Below are 27,130 nucleotides of genomic sequence, written 5' to 3' on the forward strand. Positions count from 1 at the left end.
AAAATTGGAGTCATGTTCAATACTTATTTCACCCAGGGTATATACGAGATATGCCAGAACGTAGAGCTCTTTATACAGCGGAGGTGTGGGGCTTGTCTGCATCTGTTCTGAGAACATCTGTAACACAGGAGAAGTTGTAATCATCATTGTTTCTCCACCTAGAATTGAACCCTCCAGAGTTTGCACTCTTTACTGCCTGGAACAAAGTTGATCTGTAGGGTTAACCAGAGTAAGGGGGGCAGGAAGTTTTGGGAGGGGGTTGGGATTGAAGATTTTGTTTCAGTTGTCTCTCCTCCCCCCTTGGTCTCTTGCTTCAGCTTTCTTCTCCCTCTCTTGGAGGATGCTGGCAGTGATTCACTGTCAAAGGAGATTTCAGGAGGTTTGTGACAGTGCGAAGAAAGCAAGCAAAGTGACTGTCCCAGTAGAGGCAGTGAACACGAGATCAGCCTGGTTCCAAGAAAGCAGACGTGATCTATATCCAAGAGACCGAGGGTGATCTGGACACAGGAGACCGAGGGGGATCTACATCAAGAAGACCGGGGGGACCTGGACCCAGGAGACCGAGGCTGATCTATATGCAGAAGACCGAGGGTGATCTATATCCAAGAGACCGAGGGTGACGTAGACCCAGGAGACCGAGGGTGATCTACATCCAAGAGACTGAGGGTGACCTAGACACAGGAGACCGAGGGGGATCTACATCAAGAAGACCGAGGGTGACCTGGACCCAGCAGACCGAGAGTGATCTATAACCAAGAGACCGAGGGTAACCTAGACCCAGGAGACTGTGGGTGATCTGTATCCAGAAGACCGAGGGTGATCTGGACCAAGTAGACCAAGGTGATCTATATCCAGGAGAAAGAGGGTGATCTATATCCAGGAGACCAAGGGTGATCTATATTCAGGATACAAAGGGGGATCTATGTCCAGGAGCCTGAGGGTGACCTAAACGCAGTAGACCGAGAGGATCTATATCCAGGAGACCAAGGGTGATCTATATACAGAAGACCGAGGGTGTTCTATATCCAGGAGACTGAGGGTACCCTGAAGACCGCTAGAGAGATTGCGATCTGGAAAGGATTAACGCCGTTATAGTTTTTTGGAAGAGACGTGGAGTATTTTGTGGTGATGTGGTAAGAACACTTGGAGTGTCGTCTTCGATCTACATGACTTCACGCTTTGTAACATAAGGGAACATGTTCTTGGTTAAGTTGAGGAACACCACAACTTGCTTAACTTCTGAAGGTACTACCACCACTATCTGGATGTTACTACAAACATCTGCCTGACACATGACTACAGCCCTCATCAGGCGGATAGACATCCCTGTGGAATTTATCTTTATTTTTTTCATACACTTTGGATACTACGGAGTCTCATGAAAATCTTGGTTTTGAGCCCTACATTGATGTGTGCAGAACTGGTGGTTCCTATGTTGGTGTGGTGGTCTCACCGCATTCAGTGTGAGACAGTCAATACCGGTTTTGGCTTCTTCCATTGAGGATTGGATTTTTTCCACCTCGCCCACTGTATTTAATGTCTCTACCATTGATCACGTTCATAATGCTGGCGATGAACAGGTTGAATATGTTTTATTTTCTCACCTACCTACTGTACATTAGTGGAGTCTACGCCACAAACTACCCACCTCGATATAACCTGTACTCAGGGGGCACTGCCCCTCAGGGACAAGTGATGACGGCTCAGGGGGTGACACAGGCCCAGAATGGACTGCGAGCTGCTAGCCGGCACAGGTAGGTAAATTATTATTGCAGGTTCCTGCCTAAATGAATGCCCTCTCTACGGCCCAGGAAGAATATGAACCTGTGGTTGCAAACATGGGGAAATTGATCTCTCTACATTGGTTGTTGGGTGGTGAGCACCTACTTTGTGGACAGGGAAGGGCAGCACACATTGAGGTAGCTAATTGTAGTTATCGGCCAGTAGGTGATTAGCGTCCACATTTTGGACACAGAAGGGCGGCACACACTGGGGTAACTGATCCCTAGACATTGGGAACTAGGTGATGAGAGCCCACATTGTGGACAGGGAAGGCCTGCACACATTCGGTAAATGATCTCTAGATATTGGGTGGTAGTTGATGAGCACCCACATTGTAGACAGGGAAGGGTGGCACACCTTAGGGTAACTGATCTCTAGATATTGGGACCTAGGTGATGAGAACCCACATTGTGTAAACAGAAGGGCAGCACACATTGGGATGATTGTCCTCCACATATCAGCCGGTAGGTGATGAGAGCTCACATTGTGGACAGGGAAGGGCGGCACACATTGGGGTAACTGATCTCTAGATATTGGGTGGTAGGTGATGAGCGCTCACATTGTATACAGAGAAGGGTGGCACACATTGGGATGACTATCCTCAAGATCTCAACCGGTAGGTGATGAGCGCTCATATTGTAGACACAAAGAAGATGCACACATTGAGGTAACTGATCTCAAGATATTGGGCAGTAGGTGATGAGGATCCACATTGTATACAGATAAAGGTGGCACACATTGGTTAATTGATCTCCAGATGTCGGCCGAAAGGTGATGAGCGCTCACATTGTGGACACAGACAGGCTGCGCACATTGTGGTATCTGATCCCTAGATATTGGGCAGTAGTTGACGATGTCCCACATTGTAGACAGAGAAGGGCGGCACACATTGGGTAACTGTCCTCTAGATATCGGCCAGTAGACAATGAGGGCCATATTGGGAAAACTGTTGTCCAGATAATTTATGGTAGGTGATGAGCACACACATTGGGTAACTGTCCTCCAGATATTAGACGGTAGGTGATGAGTGCTCATACTGCTGTACTGTGTCATGAAAATTTCTCTTAGATATCATGGTCACTTTTTATCCCTTGATAAAGAGAAGACCTCGCATCACCTCATGTAGGTGCTCAGGAGAAAAATGAGATAAGACTGTACGAGAACTCCGGCACACTAACTATCACCCATGGAGACACAGAAAAACAAGAGAGCGTAGAATTGATGTCAAAAATCCTTTTCTTTTTATTTTGTGGTGAAAAAAAACGTGCAATAAGTGCTGTAAAAAGTCCGCCAGTAACAACGTTTCGGCCGGTTTGGCCTTCTTCAGGTCGGACAGGCTTAAGGATAACAGGACACAGAATGGGTGAATATGTGTAGGACACTATTGCTTGACCAAATGCTGGATTATTGCGTTCATCGAGGTATGTGTGATATTCAATTTCGGATTGCACTGTTACGAAAACGAATCAGATCCAGTCATTGTGTCTAAGCGACAATATGATGGTTCACAGTCATGCGCAGATATACTGGATTACGTCAGAACCGATATCTCAATAGTCTTCTGTGTGTGGACACGTCTCTGACGTGGTCGGGAGTCTGAGATAGCCTGAGGAATGTGGTGATTCCTATTAGGGGGTGAAAGAGAGAAAAAAAGAGAGAGAAAAGAGAGGGGGGACTGGAGTAATATGTGGAAGCCAAAAGGAGAGAGGAGCCACAATTGGTCAAAGAAATGGATGATGATGAGGCAGATAGGTGCTGGTCCAGGTAACTACCTGACTGAGACTCCACTGGTTATAGTCTGGATAAGGGTCCCTGGGATATGGTAGTAGGAGTCCAGGTAGCATGTGCCTGCGTGGTTGTGGGGGTGAACCGCACGTCCTGTAGGTTCACCCCCTAATAGGAATCACCACATTCCTCAGGCTATCTCAGACTCCCGACCACGTCAGAGACGTGTCCACACACAGAAGACTATTGAGATATCGGTTCTGACGTAATCCAGTATATCTGCGCATGACTGTGAACCATCATATTGTCGTTTAGACACAATGACTGGATCTGATGCGTTTTCGTAACAGTGCAATCCGAAATTGAATATCACACATACCTCGATGAACGCAATAATCCAGCATTTGGTCAAGCAATAGTGTCCTACACATATTCACCCATTCTGTGTCCTGTTATCCTTAAGCCTGTCCGACCTGAAGAAGGCCAAACCGGCCGAAACGTTGTTACTGGCGGACTTTGTACAGCACTTATTGCACATTTTTTTTCACCACAAAATAAAAAGAAAAGGATTTTTGACATCAATTCTACGCTCTCTTGTTTTTCTGTGTCTCCATGGGTGATAGTTAGTGTGCCGAAGTTCTCGTACAGACTTTTTATCCCTTGGCTGATGTTCCTTCCCTTAGATATCATGGTCACTTTTAATACCTGGCTGATATTCTTGACCTTAGATATCATGGTCACTTTTAATGCCTAGCTGATATTCCTGACTTTAGATATTATTAGAATTATATATTATTTATTATTATAGCGCCATTTGTTCCATGGCGCTCTACAAGTAAAAAGGGTATACATAAAAACTAGTACAACAATCATTAACATTACAAAACAGATTTGTTCAGGAAGAGAGAGGACCCTGCCCGCGAGGGCTCACAGTCTACAGGGAATGGGTGATGGTACAACAGGTGAGGACAGAGCTGGTTGCGCAGTGGTCTACTGCACTGAGGGGTATTGTAGGTTGTAGGCTTGTCGGAAGAGGTGGGTCTTCAGGTTCCTCTTGAAGCTTCCTATGGTAGCTAAGATTTTAATATGCTGGGGTAGAGCGTTCCAGAGTATATGGGAGGCACGGGAGAAATCTTGTATGCGATTGTGGGAAGAGGAGATAACAGAGGAGCAGAGAAGTAGATCTTGTGAGGATTTGAGGTTGCATGCAGGTAGGTATCGGGAGACTAAGTCACAGATGTGTGGAGGAGACAGGTTGGGGATGGCTTTGTATGTCATTGTTAATGTTTTGAACTGGAGTCTTTGGGCAATGGGAAGCCAGTGAAGGGATTGTCAGAGTGGCAAGGCTGGGGAATAGTGAGGGGAGAGGTGGATTAATCGAGCCGCAGAGTTTAGGATAGATTGGAGGGGTGCAAGAGTGTTGGAAGAGAGGCCAGAGAGCAGGAGGTTGCAGTAGTCGAGGCGGGAGATGATGAGGGCATGTACTAATGTTTTTGCTGATTATTGGTTAAGGAAAGCACAGATCTGGGAGATGTCTTTGAGTTGTAGTCGGCATGAGGTTAAGAGGGCTTCTTGGATATGCGGCTTGAAGGATAGAGCAGAGTCGAGGGTTACTCCAAGGCAACAAGCTCGTGAGACTGGGGAGAGTAAGCAACCATCAACTTTGGTATCCTGATATCATGATCACTTTTAAGCTCTGGCTGATGTTCCTTCTCTTAGATATCATGGTCACTTTTACTCCCCGACTGACGTTCCTTTGCTTAGATATCATGGTCAATTTTAATCTCTGGTTGATATTCCTTCTCTTAGATATCACAGTCACTTTTAATTCCTGGCTGATGTTTCTTCACTTGGATATCATAGTCACTTAATCCCTGGCTGATGTTCCTGACCTTTGTTTTCATGGTCACTTTTAATGCCTGGCTGATGTTCCTCATCACTGTGTCACACTTCTGTGCCATTGCTTTGCGTTGCTGTCCTCCGTGTAGGTCATACATGTCTCTCCAGCACACCTCCAAGCAGGTCATACATGTTTCTCCAGCTCACCTCCGTGTAGGTCATACATGTTTCTCCAGTACACCTCCAAGCAGGTCATACATGTTTCTCCAGCTCACCTCCGTGCAGATCATACATGTCTCTCCAGCTCACCTTCGTGCAGGTCATACATGTCTCTCCAGCACACCTTCGTGCAGGTCATACATGTCTCTCCAGCTCACCTCCGTGTGGTCATACATGTCTCTCCAGGTCACCTCCGTGTGGTCATACATGTCTCTCCAGGTCACCTCCGTGCAGATCATACATGTCTCTCCAGCTTACCTCTGTGCAGGTCATACATGTTTCTCCAGCTCACCTCCGTGCAGATCATACATGTCTCTCCAGCTCACCTTCGTGCAGGTCATACATGTCTCTCCAGCTCACCTCCGTGTGGTCATACATGTCTCTCCAGGTCACCTCCGTGTGGTCATACATGTCTCTCCAGCTCACCTCCGTGTGGTCATACATGTCTCTCCAGCACACCTTCGTGCAGATCATACATGTCTCTCCAGCTCACCTCCGTACAGGTCATACATGTCTCTCCAGCTCACCTCTGTGTGGTCATACATGTCTCTCCAGGTCACCTCCGTGTGGTCATACATGTCTCTCCAGGTCACCTCCGTACAGGTCATAAATGTCTCTCCAGCTCACCTCCGTACAGGTCATACATTTCTCTCCAGCTCACCTCCGTGTGGTCATACATGTCTCTCCAGGTCACCTCCGTGTGGTCATACATGTCTCTCCAGCTCACCTCCGTGTGGTCATACATGTCTCTCCAGCACACCTTCGTGCAGATCATACATGTCTCTCCAGCTCACCTCCGTACAGGTCATACATGTCTCTCCAGCTCACCTCTGTGTGGTCATACATGTCTCTCCAGGTCACCTCCGTGTGGTCATACATGTCTCTCCAGGTCACCTCCGTACAGGTCATACATGTCTCTCCAGCTCACCTCCGTACAGGTCATACATGTCTCTCCAGCTCACCTCCGTGTGGTCATACATGTCTCTCCAGGTCACCTCCGTGTGGTCATACATGTCTCTCCAGGTCACCTCCATGCAGGTCATACATGTCTCTCCAGCTCACCTCCGTGCAGGTCATACATGTCTCTCCAGCTCACCTCCGTGCAGGTCATACATGTCTCTCCAGCTCACCTTCGTGCAGGTCATACATGTCTCTCCAGCTCACCTCCGTACAGGTCATACATGTCTCTCCAGCTCACCTCCGTACAGGTCATACATGTCTCTCCAGCTCACCTCCGTACAGGTCATACATGTCTCTCCAGCTCACCTCCGTACAGGTCATACATGTCTCTCCAGCTCACCTCCGTACAGGTCATACATGTCTCTCCAGCTCACCTCCGTACAGGTCATACATTTCTCTCCAGCTCACCTTCGTGTGGTCATACATGTCTCTCCAGGTCACCTCCATGCAGATCATACATGTCTCTCCAGCTTACTTCTGTGCAGATCATACATGTCTCTCGAGCTCACCTCCGTACAGGTCATACATGTCTCTCCAGCTCACCTTTGTGCAGGTCATACATGTCTCTCCAGCTCACCTCCGTGTGGTCATACATGTCTCTCCAGCTCACCTCCGTGCAGATCATACATGTCTCTCCAGCTCACCTTTGTGCAGGTCATACATGTCTCTCCAGCTCACCTCCGTGCAGATCATACATGTCTCTCCAGCTCACCTTCGTGTGGTCATACATGTCTCTCCAGCTCACCTCCGTGCAGATCATACATGTCTCTCCAGCTTACCTCTGTGCAGATCATACATGTCTCTCCAGCTCACCTCCGTACAGGTCATACATGTTTCTCCAGCACACCTCCAAGCAGGTCATACATGTTTCTCCAGCTCACCTCCGTGTAGGTCATACATGTTTCTCCAGCACACCTCCAAGCAGGTCATACATGTTTCTCCAGCTTACCTCCGTGCAGATCATACATGTTTCTCCAGCTCACCTCCGTGCAGATCATACATGTCTCTCCAGCTCACCTTCGTGCAGGTCATACATGTCTCTCCAGCTCACCTTCGTGCAGATCATACATGTCTCTCCAGGTCACCTCCGTGCAGATCATACATGTCTCTCCAGCACACCTTCGTGCAGGTCATTCATGTCTCTCCAGCACACCTTCGTGCAGATCATACATGTCTCTCCAGCTCACCTTCGTGCAGATCATACATGTCTCTCCAGCACACCTTCGTGCAGGTCATTCATGTCTCTCCAGCACACCTTCGTGCAGGTCATACATGTCTCTCCAGCTCACCTCCGTGCAGGTCATACATGTCTCTCCAGCTCACCTCCGTGTAGGTCATACATGTCTCTCCAGCTCACCTTCGTGCAGGTCATACATGTCTCTCCAGCTCACCTCCGTGTGGTCATACATGTCTCTCCAGCTCACCTCCGTGCAGATCATACATGTCTCTCCAGCTTACCTCTGTGCAGATCATACATGTCTCTCCAGGTCACCTCCGTGCAGGTCATTCATGTCTCTCCAGCTCACCTTCGTGCAGGTCATACATGTCTCTCCAGCTCACCTTCGTGCAGATCATACATGTTTCTCCAGCTCACCTCCGTACAGGTCATACATGTCTCTCCAGGTCACCTCCGTGCAGATCATACATGTCTCTCCAGCACACCTTCGTGCAGATCATACATGTCTCTCCAGGTCACCTCCGTGCAGGTCATACATGTCTCTCCAGCTCACCTTCGTGCAGATCATACATGTCTCTCCAGCTCACCTCCGTGCAGGTCATACATGTCTCTCCAGCTCACTTCCGTGTGGTCATACATGTCTCTCCAGCTCACCTTCGTGCAGATCATACATGTCTCTCTAGCTCACCTTCGTGCAGATCATACATGTCTCTCCAGGTCACCTCCGTGTGGTCATACATGTCTCTCCAGGTCACCTCCGTGTGGTCATACATGTCTCTCCAGCACACCTTCGTGCAGATCATACATGTCTCTCCAGCTCACCTCCGTACAGGTCATACATGTCTCTCCAGCTCACCTTCGTGCAGGTCATACATGTTTCTCCAGCTCACCTCCGTGCAGATCATACATGTCTCTCCAGCTCACCTCCGTGCAGATCATACATATCTCTCCAGCTCACCTTCGTGCAGATCATACATGTCTCTCCAGGTCACCTCCGTGCAGATCATACATGTCTCTCCAGCTCACCTCCGTACAGGTCATACATGTTTCTCCAGCTCACCTCCGTGCAGGTCATACATGTCTCTCCAGCTCACCTCCGTGCAGATCATACATGTCTCTCCAGCTCACCTCCGTACAGGTCATACATGTCTCTCCAGCTCACCTCCGTACAGGTCATACATGTTTCTCCAGCTCACCTCCGTGCAGATCATACATGTCTCTCCAGCTCACCTCCGTGCAGATCATACATATCTCTCCAGCTCACCTTCGTGCAGATCATACATGTCTCTCCAGGTCACCTCCGTGCAGATCATACATGTCTCTCCAGCTCACCTCCGTACAGGTCATACATGTTTCTCCAGCTCACCTCCGTGCAGGTCATACATGTCTCTCCAGCTCACCTCCGTGCAGATCATACATGTCTCTCCAGCTCACCTCCGTACAGGTCATACATGTCTCTCCAGCTCACCTCCGTACAGGTCATACATGTCTCTCCAGCTCACCTCCGTGCAGGTCATACATGTCTCTCCAGCACACCTTCGTGCAGATCATACATGTCTCTCCAGCTCACCTTTGTGCAGGTCATACATGTCTCTCCAGCTCACCTCCGTGTGGTCATACATGTCTCTCCAGGTCACCTCCGTGTGGTCATACATGTCTCTCCAGCTCACCTTCGTGCAGATCATACATGTCTCTCCAGCTCACCTCCGTGTGGTCATACATGTCTCTCCAGGTCACCTCCGTGTGGTCATACATGTCTCTCCAGCTCACCTTCGTGCAGGTCATACATGTCTCTCCAGCTCACCTCCGTGTGGTCATACATGTCTCTCCAGCTCACCTTCGTGCAGATCATACATGTCTCTCCAGCTCACCTTTGTGCAGGTCATACATGTCTCTCCAGCTCACCTCCGTGTGGTCATACATGTCTCTCCAGCTCACCTCCGTGTGGTCATACATGTCTCTCCAGCTCACCTCCGTGTGGTCATACATGCCTATCCAGCTCACCTCCGTGCAGATCATACATGTCTCTCCAGCTCACCTTCGTGCAGGTCATACATGTCTCTCCAGCTCACCTCCGTGCAGATCATACATGTCTCTCCAGCTCACCTTTGTGCAGGTCATACATGTCTCTCCAGCTCACCTTCGTGTGGTCATACATGTCTCTCCAGCTCACCTTCGTGCAGGTCATACATGTCTCTCCAGCTCACCTCCGTGCAGATCATACATGTCTCTCCAGCTCACCTTTGTGCAGGTCATACATGTCTCTCCAGCTCACCTTCGTGCAGGTCATACATGTCTCTCCAGCTCACCTTCGTGCAGGTCATACATGTCTCTCCAGCTCACCTCCGTGTGGTCATACATGTCTCTCCAGCTCACCTTTGTGCAGGTCATACATGTCTCTCCAGCTCACCTTCGTGTGGTCATACATGTCTCTCCAGGTCACCTCCGTGTGGTCATACATGTCTCTCCAGCTCACCTTCGTGCAGGTCATACATGTCTCTCCAGCTCACCTCCGTACAGGTCATACATGTCTCTCCAGCACACCTTCGTGCAGGTCATACATGTTTCTCCAGGTCACCTTCGTGTGGTCATACATGTCTCTCCAGGTCACCTCCGTGTGGTCATACATGTCTCTCCAGCTCACCTCTGTGCAGGTCATACATGTCTCTCCAGCTCACCTCCGTACAGGTCATACATGTCTCTCCAGCTCACCTTCGTGTGGTCATACATGTCTCTCCAGCTCACCTCCGTGCAGGTCATACATGTCTCTCCAGCTTACCTCCGTGCAGGTCATACATGTCTCTCCAGCTTACCTCCGTACAGGTCATACATGTCTCTCCAGGTCACCTCCGTGTGGTCATACATGTCTCTCCAGCTCACCTCCGTGCAGATCATACATGTCTCTCCAGCTCACCTCCGTACAGGTCATACATGTCTCTCCAGCACACCTTCGTGCAGGTCATACATGTCTCTCCAGCACACCTCCGTGCAGATCATACATGTCTCTCCAGCTCACCTCCGTACAGGTCATACATGTCTCTCCAGCACACCTTTGTGCAGGTCATACATGTCTCTCCAGCTCACCTCCGTGCAGATCATACATGTCTCTCCAGCTTACCTCTGTGCAGGTCATACATGTCTCTCCAGCTCACCTTCGTGCAGGTCATACATGTCTCTCCAGCTCACCTTCGTGTGGTCATACATGTCTCTCCAGCTCACCTCCGTGCAGATCATACATGTCTCTCCAGCTCACCTCCGTACAGGTCATACATGTCTCTCCAGCACACCTTTGTGCAGGTCATACATGTCTCTCCAGCTCACCTCCGTGCAGATCATACATGTCTCTCCAGCTCACCTCCGTACAGGTCATACATGTCTCTCCAGCTCACCTCCGTGCAGATCATACATGTCTCTCCAGCTCACCTCCGTACAGGTCATACATGTCTCTCCAGCTCACCTCCGTACAGGTCATACATGTCTCTCCAGCACACCTTTGTGCAGGTCATACATGTCTCTCCAGCACACCTTTGTGCAGGTCATACATGTCTCTCCAGCTCACCTCCGTGCAGATCATACATGTCTCTCCAGCTCACCTCCGTACAGGTCATACATGTCTCTCCAGCTCACCTCCGTACAGGTCATACATGTCTCTCCAGCACACCTTTGTGCAGGTCATACATGTCTCTCCAGCACACCTTCGTGCAGGTCATACATGTCTCTCCAGCACACCTCCGTGCAGATCATACATGTCTCTCCAGCTCACCTTCGTGCAGGTCATACATGTCTATCCAGCTCACCTCCGTACAGGTCATACATGTCTCTCCAGCACACCTTTGTGCAGGTCATACATGTCTCTCCAGCTCACCTCCGTGCAGGTCATACATGTCTCTCCAGCTTACCTCTGTGCAGGTCATACATGTCTCTCCAGCTCACCTTTGTGCAGGTCATACATGTCTCTCCAGCACACCTTCGTGTGGTCATACATGTCTCTCCAGGTCACCTCCGTGCAGGTCATACATGTCTCTCCAGCTCACCTCCGTGTAGGTCATACATGTCTCTCCAGCTCACCTCCGTGTGGTCATACATGTCTCTCCAGCTCACCTCCGTGTGGTCATACATGTCTCTCCAGCTCACCTTCGTGTGGTCATACATGTCTCTCCAGCTCACCTTCGTGTGGTCATACATGTCTCTCCAGGTCACCTTCGTGCAGATCATACATGTCTCTCCAGCTCACCTCCGTACAGGTCATACATGTCTCTCCAGCTCACCTCCGTACAGATCATACATGTCTCTCCAGCTCACCTTCGTGCAGATCATACATGTCTCTCCAGCTTACCTCTGTGCAGGTCATACATGTCTCTCCAGCTCACCTCCGTGTGGTCATACATGTCTCTCCAGCTCACCTCCGTGTGGTCATACATGTCTCTCCAGCTTACCTCTGTGCAGGTCATACATGTCTCTCCAGCTCACCTCCGTACAGGTCATACATGTCTCTCCAGCTCACCTCCGTACAGGTCATACATGTCTCTCCAGCTCACCTCCGTGTGGTCATACATGTCTCTCCAGCTTACCTCTGTGCAGGTCATACATGTCTCTCCAGCTCACCTTCGTGTGGTCATACATGTCTCTCCAGCTCACCTTCGTGTGGTCATACATGTCTCTCCAGCTCACCTTCGTGTGGTCATACATGTCTCTCCAGGTCACCTCCATGCATAGTTGGTTGAATATTTTCTGTGAGACGATTCCCGGAATGATGATTCTTCCATCCAGAGGAGACTTCATTACTGACATCTGCCATTGACCCTCGATATAACAAAGCCGTGATGTCTCTGTGGTACTGCGCACAATGGTGGACTATACTTGCTAATGTTGTGTGTAAGCTGTCTCCAGATGCTCGTTCCTCAGACTAGGGATACTCTTTCCTTAGATATGGCCCAGGAACAAGGTGGGAAAAGAGACTATCATCACTAGAAACAAGGGTCTCAGCAATGCCTCCTGAAGAGACCTTGTTTCTGGGCCCTGTGCTGATCATATCTATTGGTAAAAGACCACCCATGCCCCCCTTCTGCAGGCACAATCATGGAGCTGCTCTTACCACTGTCCTATGAGGAGATCTTCAGATGTTGCATTGGAAGGGTCCCAAGTCTGGCCTCTCGAGCGGCTGCAGATGGCTTTGCTTGGCTGGCTATATCCCAATATTGTGATTACTTAGAAACAACCACATGTGTAAAAAGAAAATAAAGGTCAGGATCTATGGAGCCATATTGCCTCACAAGACACATGCATCAACGCTCTTGGGTCCCATAGTCATAAATCTTCGGTCTGAGACTTCTGCTCCACCAGGACTGCCTGGGCCATAGAGGATTTATGGCCTGCAATTTCCAAGTTGTAGGATGTTTGTATGTATAAACCTACAGCTAATGGATCTCCGGCCTCCAAGGGAGGTCCTAGATGGAGTCCTGAAGGGCAAATATAGCCTTCATGTAATGGACTCCCCCAGCACTATAAAGGAACATGTGAATGGACTCAAAGACCTGACCGTCACCTCAAACATCCACCACAGCCTCCAAACATTACCTCAAGAGGCTGGAAAATCTCTGATATCTTCTATTATCTACTGAAAATGATCTTTTAAAGTGATCTCCCAATAAATCACATCATTCACCTATTAGACCCCAAAATATTCCTCAATATACTGGACATAATCTCCTGATAGGAGATTATATGAGTGTCAGATATGTCCTATCGACTCTCATACACTGATATAATCCCCTGATATATATATATATATATATATATATATATATAAATATATATATATATATATATATATCATAACACTGATATAATCCCCTGACATCACCTGTCATACACTGATATAATCCCGATATAATATATATATATATATATATATATAAAACACTGATATAATCCCCTGACATCACCTGTCATACACTGATGTAATCTCCTGATATCACCTCTCATACACTGATATAATCTCCTGATATCACTTCTCATACACTGATATAATCTCCTGATATCACTTCTCATACACTGATATAATCTCCTGATATCACCTCTCATACACTGATATAATCTCCTGATATCACCTCTCATACACTGATATAATCTCCTGATATCACCTCTCATACACTGATATAATCTCCTGATATCACCTCTCATACACTGATATAATCTCCTGATATCACCTCTCATACACTGATATAATCTCCTGATATCACCTCTCATACACTGATATGATCTCCTGATATCACCTCTCATACACTGATATAATCTCCTGATATCACCTCTCATACACTGATATAATCCCCTGATATCACCTCTCATACACTGATATAATCTCCTGATATCACCTCTCATACACTGATATAATCTCCTAATATCACCTCTCATACACTGATATAATCTCCTGATATCACCTCTCATACACTGATATAATCTCCTGATATCACCTCTCATACACTGATATAATCTCCTGATATCACCTCTCATACACTGATATAATCTCCTGATATCACCTCTCATACACTGATATGATCTCCTGATATCACCTCTCATACACTGATATAATCTCCTGATATCACCTCTCATACACTGATATAATCTCCTGATATCACCTCTCATACACTGATATAATCTCCTGATATCACCTCTCATACACTGATATAATCTCCTGATATCACTTCTCATACACTGATATAATCTCCTGATATCACCTCTCATACACTGATATAATCTCCTGATATCTGTAGACTGTGAGCCCTCGCGGGCAGGGTCCTCTCTCCTCCTATACCAGTCTGTCTTGTACTTTTAATGATTGTTGTACGTATACCCTCTTTCACTTGTAAAGCGCCATGGAATAAATGGCGCTATAATAATAAATAATAATAATAATAATATCACCTCTTATACACTGATATAATCTCCTGATATCACCTCTCATACACTGATATAATCTCCTGATATCACCTCTCATACACTGATATAATCTCCTGATATCACCTCTCATACACTGATATAATCTCCTGATATCACCTCTCATACACTGATATAATCTCCTGATATCACCTCTCATACACTGATATAATCTCCTGATATCACCTCTCATATAGCTGATATAATCTCCTGATATCACCTCTCATACACTGATATAATCTCCTGATATCACCTCTCATACACCTGATATAATCTCCTGATATCACCTCTCATACACTGATATAATCTCCTGATATCACCTCTCATACACTGATATAATCTCCTGATATCACCTCTCATACACTGATATAATCTCCTGATATCACCTCTCATACACTGATATAATCTCCTGATATCACCTCTCATACACTGATATAATCTCCTGATATTACCTCTCATATACTGATATAATCTCCTGATATCACCTCTCATACACTGATATAATCTCCTGATATCACCTCTCATACACTGATATAATCTCCTGATATCACCTCTCATACACTGATATAATCTCCTGATATCACCTCTCATACACTGATATAATCTCCTGATATCACCTCTCATACACTGATATAATCTCCTGATATCACCTCTCATACACTGATATAATCTCCTGATATCACCTCTCATACACTGATATAATCTCCTGATATCACCTCTCATACACTGATATAATCTCCTGATATCACCTCTCATACACTGATATAATCTCTGATATCACCTCTCATACACTGATATAATCTTCTGATATCACCTCTCATACACTGATATAATCTCCTGATATTACCTCTCATATACTGATATAATCTCCTGATATCACCTCTCATACACTGATATAATCTCCTGATATCACCTCTCATACACTGATATAATCTCCTGATATCACCTCTCATACACTGATATAATCTCTGATATCACCTCTCATACACTGATATAATCTCCTGATATCACCTCTCATACACTGATATAATCTCCTGATATCACCTCTCATACACTGATATAATCTCCTGATATCACCTCTCATACACTGATATAATCTCCTGATATCACCTCTCATACACTGATATAATCTCCTGATATCACCTCTCATACACTGATATAATCTCCTGATATCACCTCTCATACACTGATATAATCTCCTGATATCACCTCTCATACACTGATATAATCTCTGATATCACCTCTCATACACTGATATAATCTCCTGATATCACCTCTCATACACTGATATAATATCCTGATATCACCTCTCATACACTGATATAATCTCCTCATATCACCTCTCATACACTGATATAATCTCCTGATATCACCTCTCATACACTGATATAATCTCCTGATATCACCTCTCATACACTGATATAATCTCCTGATATCACCTCTCATACACTAATATTATCCCCTGATATCACCTCTCATACACTGATATAATCTCCTCATATCACCTCTCATACACTGATATAATCTCCTGATATCACCTCTCATACACTGATATAATCTCCTGATATCACCTCTCATACACTGATATAATCTCCTGATATTACCTCTCATACACTGATATAATCTCCTGATATCACCTCTCATACACTGATATAATCTCCTGATATCACCTCTCATATAGCTGATATAATCTCCTGATATCACCTCTCATACACTGATATAATCTCCTGATATCACCTCTCATACACCTGATATAATCTCCTGATATCACCTCTCATACATTGATATAATCTCCTGATATCACCTCTCATACACTGATATAATCTCCTGATATCACCTCTCATACACTGATATAATCTCCTGATATCACCTCTTATACACTGATATAATCTCCTGATATTACCTCTCATATACTGATATAATCTCCTGATATCACCTCTCATACACTGATATAATCTCCTGATATCACCTCTCATACACTGATATAATCTCCTGATATCACCTCTTATATAGCTGATATAATCTCCTGATATCACCTCTCATACACTGATATAATCTCTGATATCACCTCTCATACACTGATATAATCTCCTGATATCACCTCTCATACACTGATATAATCCCCTGATATCACCTCTCATACACTGATATAATCTCTGATATCACCTGTCATACACTGATATAATCTCCTGATATCACCTCTCATACACTGATATAATCTCCTGATATCACCTCTCATACACTGATATAATCTCTGATATCACCTGTCATACACTGATATAATCTCCTGATATCACCTCTCATACACTGATATAATCTCCTGATATCACCTCTCATACACTGATATAATCTCCTGATATCACCTCTCATACACTGATATAATCTCCTGATATCACCTCTCATACACTGATATAATCTCCTGATATCACCTCTCATAGACTGATTTAATCTCCTGATATCACCTCTCATACACTGATATAATCTCCTGATATCACCTCTCATAGACTGATTTAATCTCCTGATATCACCTCTCATACACTGATATAATCTCCTGATATCACCTCTCATACACTGATATAATCTCCTGATATCACCTCTCATAGACTGATTTAATCTCCTGATATCACCTCTCATACACTGATATAATCTCCTGATATCACCTCTCATACACTGATATAATCTCCTGATATCACCTCTCATACACTGATATAATCTCCTGATATCACCTCTCATACACTGATATAATCTCCTGATATCACCTCTCATACACTGATATAATCTCCTCATATCACCTCTCATACACTGATATAATCTCCTGATATCACCTCTCATACACTGATATAATCTCCTGATATCACCTCTCATACACTGATATAATCTCCTCATATCACCTCTCATACGCTGATATAATCACCTGATATCACCTCTCATACACTGATATAATCTCCTGATATCACCTCTCATACACTGATATAATCTCCTCATATCACCTCTCATACACTGATATAATCTCCTGATATCACCTCTCATACGCTGATATAATCCCCTGATATCACCTCTCATACACTGATATAATCTCCTCATATCACCTCTCATACGCTGATATAATCACCTGATATCACCTCTCATACACTGATATAATCTCCTGATATCACCTCTCATACACTGATATAATCCCCTGATATCACCTCTCATACACTGATATAATCTCCTGATATCACCTCTCATACACTGATATAATCTCCTGATATCACCTCTCATACACTGATATAATCTCCTGATATCCTCTTCAAAGACGTGTTATCTCTATACTGGACCTTCTCTCCTCCTCCAGGACGTGTTATCTCTATACCGGACCTTCTCTCCTCCTCCAGGACGTGTTATCTCTATACCGGACCTTCTCTCCTCCTCCAGGACGTGTTATCTCTATACTGGACCTTCTATCCTCCTCCAGGACATGTTATCTCTATACTGGACCTTCTCTCCTCCTCCAGGACGTATTATCTCTTTACCGGACCTTCTCTCCTCCTCCAGGACGTGTTATCTCTATACCGGACCTTCTCTCCTCCTCCAGGACGTGTTATCTCTATACCGGACCTTCTCTCCTCCTCCAGGACGTGTTATCTCTATACCGGACCTTCTCTCCTCCTCCAGGACATGTTATCTCTATACCGGACCTTCTCTCCTTCTCCAGGACGTGTTATCTCTATACTGGACCTTCTCTCCTCCTCCAGGACATGTTATCTCTATACCGGATCTTCTCTCCTTCTCCAGGACGTGTTATCTCTATACCGGACCTTCTCTCCTCCTCCAGGACGTGTTATCTCTATACCGGACCTTCTCTCCTCCTCCAGGACGTGTTATCTCTATACCGGACCTTCTCTCCTCCTCCAGGACATGTTATCTCTATACCGGACCTTCTCTCCTCCTCCAGGACGTGTTATCTCTATACCGGACCTTCTCTCCTCTTCCAGGACGTGTTATCTCTATACCGGACCTTCTGTCCTCCTCCAGAACGTGTTATCTCTATACTGGACCTTCTCTCCTCCTCCAGGATGTGTTATCTCTATACCGGACCTTCTCTCCTCCTCCAGGACGTGTTATCTCTATACCGGACCTTCTCTCCTCCTCCAGGACATGTTATCTCTATACCGGACCTTCTCTCCTCCTCCAGGACATGTTATCTCTATACTGGACCTTCTCTCCTCCTCCAGGACGTGTTATCTCTATACCGGACCTTCTATCCTTCTCCAGGACGTGTTATCTCTATACCGGACCTTCTATCCTTCTCCAGGACGTGTTATCTCTATACTGGACCTTCCCTCCTCCTTGACATGTTATCTCTATACTGGACCTTCTATCCTCCTCCAGGACGTGTTATCTCTATACCGGACCTTCTCTCCTCCTCCAGGACGTGTTATCTCTATACCGGACCTTCTATCCTTCTCCAGGACGTGTTATCTCTATACCGGACCTTCTATCCTTCTCCAGGACGTGTTATCTCTATACCGGACCTTCTCTCCTCCTCCAGGACATGTTATCTCTATACCGGACCTTCTCTCCTCCTCCAGGACATGTTATCTCTATACTGGACCTTCTCTCCTCCTCCAGGACATGTTATCTCTATACTGGACCTTCTATCCTTCTCCAGGACATGTTATCTCTATACCGGACCTTCTCTCCTCCTCCAGGACATGTTATCTCTATACTGGACCTTCTCTCCTCCTCCAGGACATGTTATCTCTATACTGGACCTTCTCTCCTCCTCCAGGACGTGTTATCTCTATACTGGACCTTCTCTCCTCCTCCAGGATGTGTTATCTCTATACTGGACCTTCTCTCCTCCTCCAGGACGTGTTATCTCTATACTGGACCTTCTCTCCTCCTCCAGGATGTGTTATCTCTATACTGGACCTTCTCTCCTTCTCCAGGACATGTTATATCTATACTGGACCTTCTATCCTTCTCCAGGACGTGTTATCTCTATACCGAACCTTCTATCCTCCTCCAGGACATGTTATCTCTATACTGGACCTTCTATCCTCCTCCAGGACATGCTATCTCTATACTGGACCTTCTCTCCTTCTCCAGGACATGTTATCTCTATACTGGACCTTCTATCCTTCTCCAGGACATGCTATCTCTATACTGGACCTTCTATCCTCCTCCAGGACATGCTATCTCTATACTGGACCTTATCTCCTCCTCCAGCATGTATTATCTCTATACAGGACCTTCTCTCCTCCTCCAGGACATGTTATCTCTATACTGGACCTTCTATCCTTCTCCAGGACATGTTATCTCTATACTGGACCTTCTATCCTTCTCCAGGACATGCTATCTCTATACTGGACCTTCTCTCCTCCTCCAGCATGTATTATCTCTATACAGGACCTTCTCTCCTCCTCCAGGACATGTTATCTCTATACTGGACCTTCTATCCTTCTCCAGGACATGTTATCTCTATACTGGACCTTCTATCCTTCTCCAGGACATGCTATCTCTATACTGGAACTTCTATCCTCCTCCAGGACGTGTTATCTCTATACTGGACCTTATCTCCTCCTCCAGGACGTGTTATCTCTATACTGGACCTTCTCTCCTCCTCCAGGATGTGTTATCTCTATACTGGACCTTCTCTCCTCCTCCAGGATGTGTTATCTTTATACTGGACCTTCTATCCTTCTCCAGGACATGTTATCTCTATACTGGACCTTCTATCCTTCTCCAGGACATGCTATCTCTATACTGGAACTTCTATCCTCCTCCAGGACGTGTTATCTCTATACTGGACCTTATCTCCTCCTCCAGGATGTGTTATCTTTATACTGGAACTTCTATCCTCCTCCAGGACGTGTTATCTCTATACTGGACCTTCTCTCCTCCTCAAGGACATGTTATCTTTATACTGGACCTTCTCTCCTCCTCCAGGACGGGTTATCTCTATACCGGACCTTCCCTCCTCCTCCAGGACATGTTATCTCTATACTGGACCTTCTCTCCTTCTCCAGGATGTGCTATATCTATACTGGACCTTCTATCCTTCTCCAGGATGTGTTATCTCTATAGTGGACCTTCTATCCTTCTCCAGGACATGTTATATCTATATTGGACCTTCTATCCTTCTCCAGGACGAGTTATATCTATACTGGACCTTCTATCCTTCTCCAGGACATGTTATATCTATACTGGACCTTCTATCCTTCTCCAGGACGAGTTATATCTATACTGGACCTTCTATCCTTCTCCAGGATGTGTTATCTCTATAGTGGACCTTCTATCCTTCTTCAGGACATGTTATATCTATATTGGACCTTCTATCCTTCTCCAGGCATGTTACCTCTATACTGGACCTTCTCTCCCTCTCCAGGACATGATATCTCTATACTGGACGTTCTATCCTTCTCCAGGACGAGTTATATCTATGCCGAACCTTCTCCCATCCTTCAGGACATGTTATCTCTATAGTGGACCTTCTATCCTTCTCCAGGACGTGTTATCTCTATAGTGGACCTTCTATCCTTCTCTAGGCATGTTACCTCTATACTGGACCTTCTCTCCCCTCCAGGACATGTTATATCTATACTGGACCTTCTATCCTTCTCCAGGACGAGTTATATCTATGCCGAACCTTCTCCCATCCTTCAGGACATGTTATCTCTGTACCGGACTGTGAGGAATATGGTGAGGACTATGACATTCATACTTGTCAGTCAACAGCCACTCTTTATTTACACACATCCTGCCCTGCAGCAAGAAGTATGGACCAAATGGCAGGTGACAAAAGCCAATTAAGACTAACCAGAGCAAATCCCCTGCTGACAAACTAATTTAGCTAGAGAAGGGGACAGGCAACTACCAGATTCAGGACAAGCTTCAAACGCATTCTGTAGTCAGTATGGCTCAGGGACAAAAAGTTACAATATTGGGGAGTGCTTCGCTCCCACAATAGGGCAGGCATATTTCCGGCTTCCTGATGGCGAGACACGTCACTAATATTTTCCCTAAATTGTGAGACGTGCGTATCAGTACATAATTAATAACTCGCCGAGGGAAGCCAACAGACACCTTGTGTTTCCTATTGTCACGTCACCACCGGAGTCCGCTCCTGCAATTTCTGCTTCGGTCACCAGGCGCCACCGTATGCTCACCGTGGGGAATGCTGATATTAGGGGAGGAGTTGTGCCAGTAGCTCTGGGGGCGCAGGCTCCACTCATCTACTTAGCTGGGCTTCCCTGGGGCCTGCAGTACTACTGGCTGACTGTGGTGGCATGTGTCTTCCAGATAAAGTTACCACCTTTCAGCTACAGCCAATTGGAAGACACCACACCCTTCTTATTCCCACTCCTGTCTGCTGACCTCTGGCAGATATAGATTTGTATTCCTGCTTGTTTCTGGTTCTCGCCGTGTTCTGTATATTGATCCCTGTGTTGACCTCTGCCTGCTCTCTGACTACTCTCCTGCCTACCATTTTTGTACCTCGCTACCATCTCCGGTTTTGACCTTAGCCTGATTTCCTGACTACGCTCTTCTCTCCCGATTTTGTCCCTTTTCTGTATCTGCCGGTTTGACCCTGCCTGACGACTACTCTTCTCCGGTCTGCAGCCTTCCACAGGTAGTGATCTCCAGGGCCCTGTAGTAATTCCAAACCCCTGTATAGGGGTTAAAGGGTTTTGTGGTTCTTGTGATCCTGCTCAGTGAGTGGCTTACCTCAAGCCTGTCCGTGACAGCCATCTTGAGACTGTCCATGTATAGATCAAATCATAACTAGAAATATAATGGTCATATCTGCCGCATGTCACACTCAGAGGTGGAGATATGGGGAAAACTGCCATTTCATAACTTTCTGAAAACTGAAGACACCTCCCATGTCCAGCCCTGTTTTAGGTCACAAGGGGGTGGTACATGGGAGGTACGTAGGTTCATAAAAATGGGAGCAGACATTTTGTGTGTGTCTTTTCTCTAAGAGGTTGCGTCATATCACAAGAGGGAAAGTCCCAAAGAACCCAGTGGCTCCACAGCGCCTCCTCCGTGCCAGCACCAGGCCTAATCATAGGGAACAAGGTAACTGATCCATCTGTGCATCTGCTTGCACCTGTAACTTATCCGTACCTGTATGTGTAAATCCCATCTTGTACATAGTGTATTATCTTGTGTGCCCTTAAGGAGATTAAATATATAATTTAATCCTGAGCTATTATTTTATCTCGATCACATGTCCGTGAGTTTACCTTAGTATTACTCGCTACCTGGGTTGGTTTCTGGTCCTATATAGTCCTGCTAATGGACCAGGCTTATATCTATTGAGGAACTGGTGGCAAACTACTGGACTGGTCAAGCTCTGTTTTCACTGGGGCCAGTGAAAAGGGGCTGTTGGCTTGTCTGGGTGGTAAGCGAGTGGGGTGTCTCGCAGGAGGTTGCGCAGCCTGCTTGGTCTCCCTCCCAGTGTATCCCTGTGCCTGCATGGACAGGGGTGTTAGTCTTACACTGCATCAAGTGGATCTCACGTACCCCTTGGGGGAGCGGAATGACGCTTGCTGGCAGAAGTGGCGAGCTTGTATCGCGTGGTTTGGACGTATTAGAGACGTCAGGGTGTGGCTGTGAGATGCGGTTTTGTTACCGATTGACAGGTCCATGAATGAACAGAGAGACATTATTTCCTCCTCCACAGCTTGTTATCTCTATACTGGACCTTCTCGCCTCCAGGACATGTTATTTCTATACAGGATCTTCTATCCTCGTCCTTGACATGTTATAACCATACCAGACCTTCCCTCCTCCTCCTCCAGGATGTGTTACCTCTATACAGGACCTTCTCTCCTCCTTCAGGACATGTTATCTCTATACCGGACCTTCTCTCCTCCTCCAGGATATGTTATCTCTATACTGGACCTTCCCTCCTCCTCCAGGATGTGTTACCTCTATACCGGACCTTCTCTCCTACAGGACATGTTATCTCTATACAGGACCTTCTCTCCTCTAGGACGTGTTATCTCTATAGAGGACCTTCTCTCCTCCTCCAGGACATGTTATCTCTATAGAGGACCTTCTCTCCTCCTCCAGGACATGTTATCTCTATAGAGGACCTTCTCTCCTCCTCCAGGACATGTTATCTCTATAGAGGACCTTCTCTCCTCTAGGACGTGTTATCTCTATACAGAATTTGCTATCCTCCTCCAGGACATGTTATCTCTATACCAGAGTCTTCTCTCCTCCTCCAGGACATGTTATCTCCATACCGGACCTTCTCTCCTCCTCCAGGACATGTTATCTCTATACCGGACCTTCTCTCCTCGTGCAGGACATGTTATCTCCATACAGGACCTTCTCTCCTCCTCCAGGACGTGTTATTTCTATACCGGACCTTCTCTCCTCGTCCAGGACGTGTTATCTCTATACTGGACCTTCTCTCCTCCTCCAGGACGTGTTATCTCTATACCGGACCTTCCCTCCTCCTCCAGGACGTGTTATCTCTATACCGGACCTTCCCTCCTCCTCCAGGACATGTTATCTCTATACCGGACCTTCTCTCCTCCTCCAGGACATGTTATCTCTATACCGGACCTTCTCTCCTCCTCCAGGACGTGTTATCTCTATACCGGACCTTCTCTCCTCGTCCAGGACATGTTATCTCTATACCGGACCTTCTCTCCTCCTCCAGGACATGTTATCTCTATACTGGACCTTCTCTCCTCGTCCAGGATGTGTTATCTCTATACTGGACCTTCTCTCCTCCTCCAGGACGTGTTATCTCTATACCGGACCTTCTCTCCTCCTCCAGGACATGTTATCTCTATACTGGACCTTCTCTCCTCCTCCAGGACATGTTATCTCTATACCGGATTCTTCTCTCCTCCTCCAGGACGTGTGATCTCTATACCGGACCTTCTCTCCTCCTCCAGGACGTGTTATCTCTATACCGGACCTTCTCTCCTCCTCCAGGATGTGTTATCTCTATATTGGACCTTCTCTCCTTCTCCAGGACGTGTTATCTCTGTACTGGACCTTCTATCCTCCTCCAGGACGTGTTATCTCTATGCCGGACCTTCTCTCCTCGTCCAGGATGTGTTATCTCTATACCGGATCTTCCCTCCTCCTCCAGAACGTGTTATCTCTATACCAGACCTTCTCTCCTCCAGGACGTGTTATCTCTTTACCGGACCTTCTCTCCTCCTCCAGGACGTGTTATCTCTATACAGGACCTTCTCTCCTCGTCCAGGACATGTTATCTCTATACCGGACCTTCTCTCCTCCTCCAGGACATGTTATCTCTATACTGGACCTTCTCTCCTCGTCCAGGATGTGTTATCTCTATACCGGACCTTCTCTCCTCCTCCAGGACGTGTTATCTCTATACCGGACCTTCTCTCCTCCTCCAGGACATGTTATCTCTATACTGGACCTTCTCTCCTCCTCCAGGACATGTTATCTCTATACCGGATTCTTCTCTCCTCCTCCAGGACGTGTGATCTCTATACCGGACCTTCTCTCCTCCTCCAGGACGTGTTATCTCTATACCGGACCTTCTCTCCTCCTCCAGGATGTGTTATCTCTATACTGGACCTTCTCTCCTTCTCCAGGACGTGTTATCTCTGTACTGGACCTTCTATCCTCCTCCAGGACGTGTTATCTCTATGCCGGACCTTCTCTCCTCGTCCAGGATGTGTTATCTCTATACCGGATCTTCCCTCCTCCTCCAGAACGTGTTATCTCTATACCAGACCTTCTCTCCTCCAGGACGTGTTATCTCTTTACCGGACCTTCTCTCCTCCTCCAGGACGTGTTATCTCTATACAGGACCTTCTCTCCTCGTCCAGGACATGTTATCTCTATACCGGACCTTCCCTCCTCATCCAGGACGTGTTATCTCTATACCGGACCTTCTCTCCTCCTCCAGGACGTGTTATCTCTATACCGGACCTTCTCTCCTCCTCCAGGATGTGTTATCTCTATACCGGACCTTCTCTCCTCCTCCAGGACGTGTTATCTCTATACCGGACCTTCTCTCTTCCTCCAGGACGTGTTATCTCTATACCGGACCTTCTCTCCTCCTCCAGGATGTGTTATCTCTATACCGGACCTTCTCTCTTCCTCCAGGACATGTTATCTCTATACAGGACCTTCTATCCTCCTCCAGGACATGTTATCTCTATACAGGACCTTCTATCCTCCTCCAGGACATGTTATCTCTATACAGGACCTTCTATCCTCCTCCAGGACATGTTATCTCTATACCGGACCTTCTCTCCTCCTCCAGGATGTGTTATCTCTATACTGGACCTTCCCTCCTCATCCAGGACATGTTATCTCTATACCGGATCTTCTCTCCTCCTCCAGGATGTGTTATCTCTATACCGGACCTTTTCTCCTCCTCCAGGATGTGTTATCTCTATACCGGATCTTCTCTCCTCCTCCAGGACATGTTATCTCTATACCGGACCTTCTCTCCTCCTCCAGGATGTGTTATCTCTATACCGGACCTTTTCTCCTCCTCCAGGATGTGTTATCTCTACACCGGATCTTCTCTCCTCCTCCAGGACGTGTTATCTCTATACCGGACCTTTTCTCCTCCTCCAGGACGTGTTATCTCTATACCGGATCTTCTCTCCTCCTCCAGGATGTGTTATCTCTATGCCAGACCTTCTCTCCTTGTCCAGGACATGTTATCTCTTTACCGGACCTTCTCTCCTCCTCCAGGACATGTTATCTCTATGCCGGACCTTCTCTCCTCGTCCAGGACGTGTTATCTCTATACCGGACTGTGGCGCCCCTGACCTGGTCAGGCACCACTGAGTACTGCACCCATGCTGGGGACGGTACAACACAGGTAATCCAGAAGGCTGACCGAGGTGTGACTACACAGGCGCATAGTGATCAGGTCTCACACATGTACCTTTGAGAGGACCCCTGGGGATCCCAGGAGGGGGCAAAGCCTTCACCTCCACTGGAAGGGTGGAGGGGGCAAAGCCTCCATCTCCAATCGAGGGGTGTGGTGGAGAGCCTGGTTGCTAGGTGGCGTAGGCAGGCACAAGAGGGAGAAGGAGGAGAACAGTCTGAAGCAGAGTGGGGAGGAGTGAGGAGCATGGAAGTGGAGCTCTGACAGGAGCAGCAGTGCAGGTCCCTCGACTGAGCCGGTTCAGTGTGCAGCTCAGGAGGAGCGGAAGCAGACCCTGGAGCTGTTGCAGTCTAACAGCGTCCGCGCAGTGATTACCGACGGGGGAGAACGGTCACCTAGTAGTGCTACCCGAAATCCATCTTCAGCTAAAGAGAGAGCAACGGAGTGGGAAGTAAGGAGACTGCTAGGGAGTTACCAGGCCCAAACGGGTAGTAGGTCCCAGTGCAGGGATAGATCCATCTTTCCTTGCCAAACCTGCTTGAGGGGGCACTTCACACCCCCAAGAACACACTACAGAGTCCGCAGCCACGTCGCCACAGTTAGGGCCCATAGTTCACAGGAGGCAAGCAGCCGGAGTGTCCTGGTCCAGGCTACAA

General features: G+C 46.8%; 1 protein-coding gene across 2 annotated transcripts in view; it reads left to right on the forward strand.

The window, feature by feature from the left end:
• The first annotated feature begins 340 nt into the window (after positions 1 to 340).
• Positions 341 to 27,130, forward strand: part of EMILIN1 (elastin microfibril interfacer 1) — a 116,904-nt gene continuing 90,114 nt past the window's right edge. For both annotated transcript variants that reach the window (XR_012751735.1, XM_075341388.1), the window contains exon 1: positions 341 to 1,754. Coding sequence is in view for 1 of the 2 variants with exons in the window: in XM_075341388.1 (XP_075197503.1) it covers positions 1,537 to 1,754 (218 nt within the window). In the remaining variant the exon portion in view is untranslated. The remainder of the gene's footprint in view (positions 1,755 to 27,130) is intronic.

The sequence above is a fragment of the Anomaloglossus baeobatrachus genome, chromosome 3 (genome assembly GCF_048569485.1).
Source record: "Anomaloglossus baeobatrachus isolate aAnoBae1 chromosome 3, aAnoBae1.hap1, whole genome shotgun sequence".
NCBI classification, from domain to species: domain Eukaryota; kingdom Metazoa; phylum Chordata; class Amphibia; order Anura; family Aromobatidae; genus Anomaloglossus; species Anomaloglossus baeobatrachus.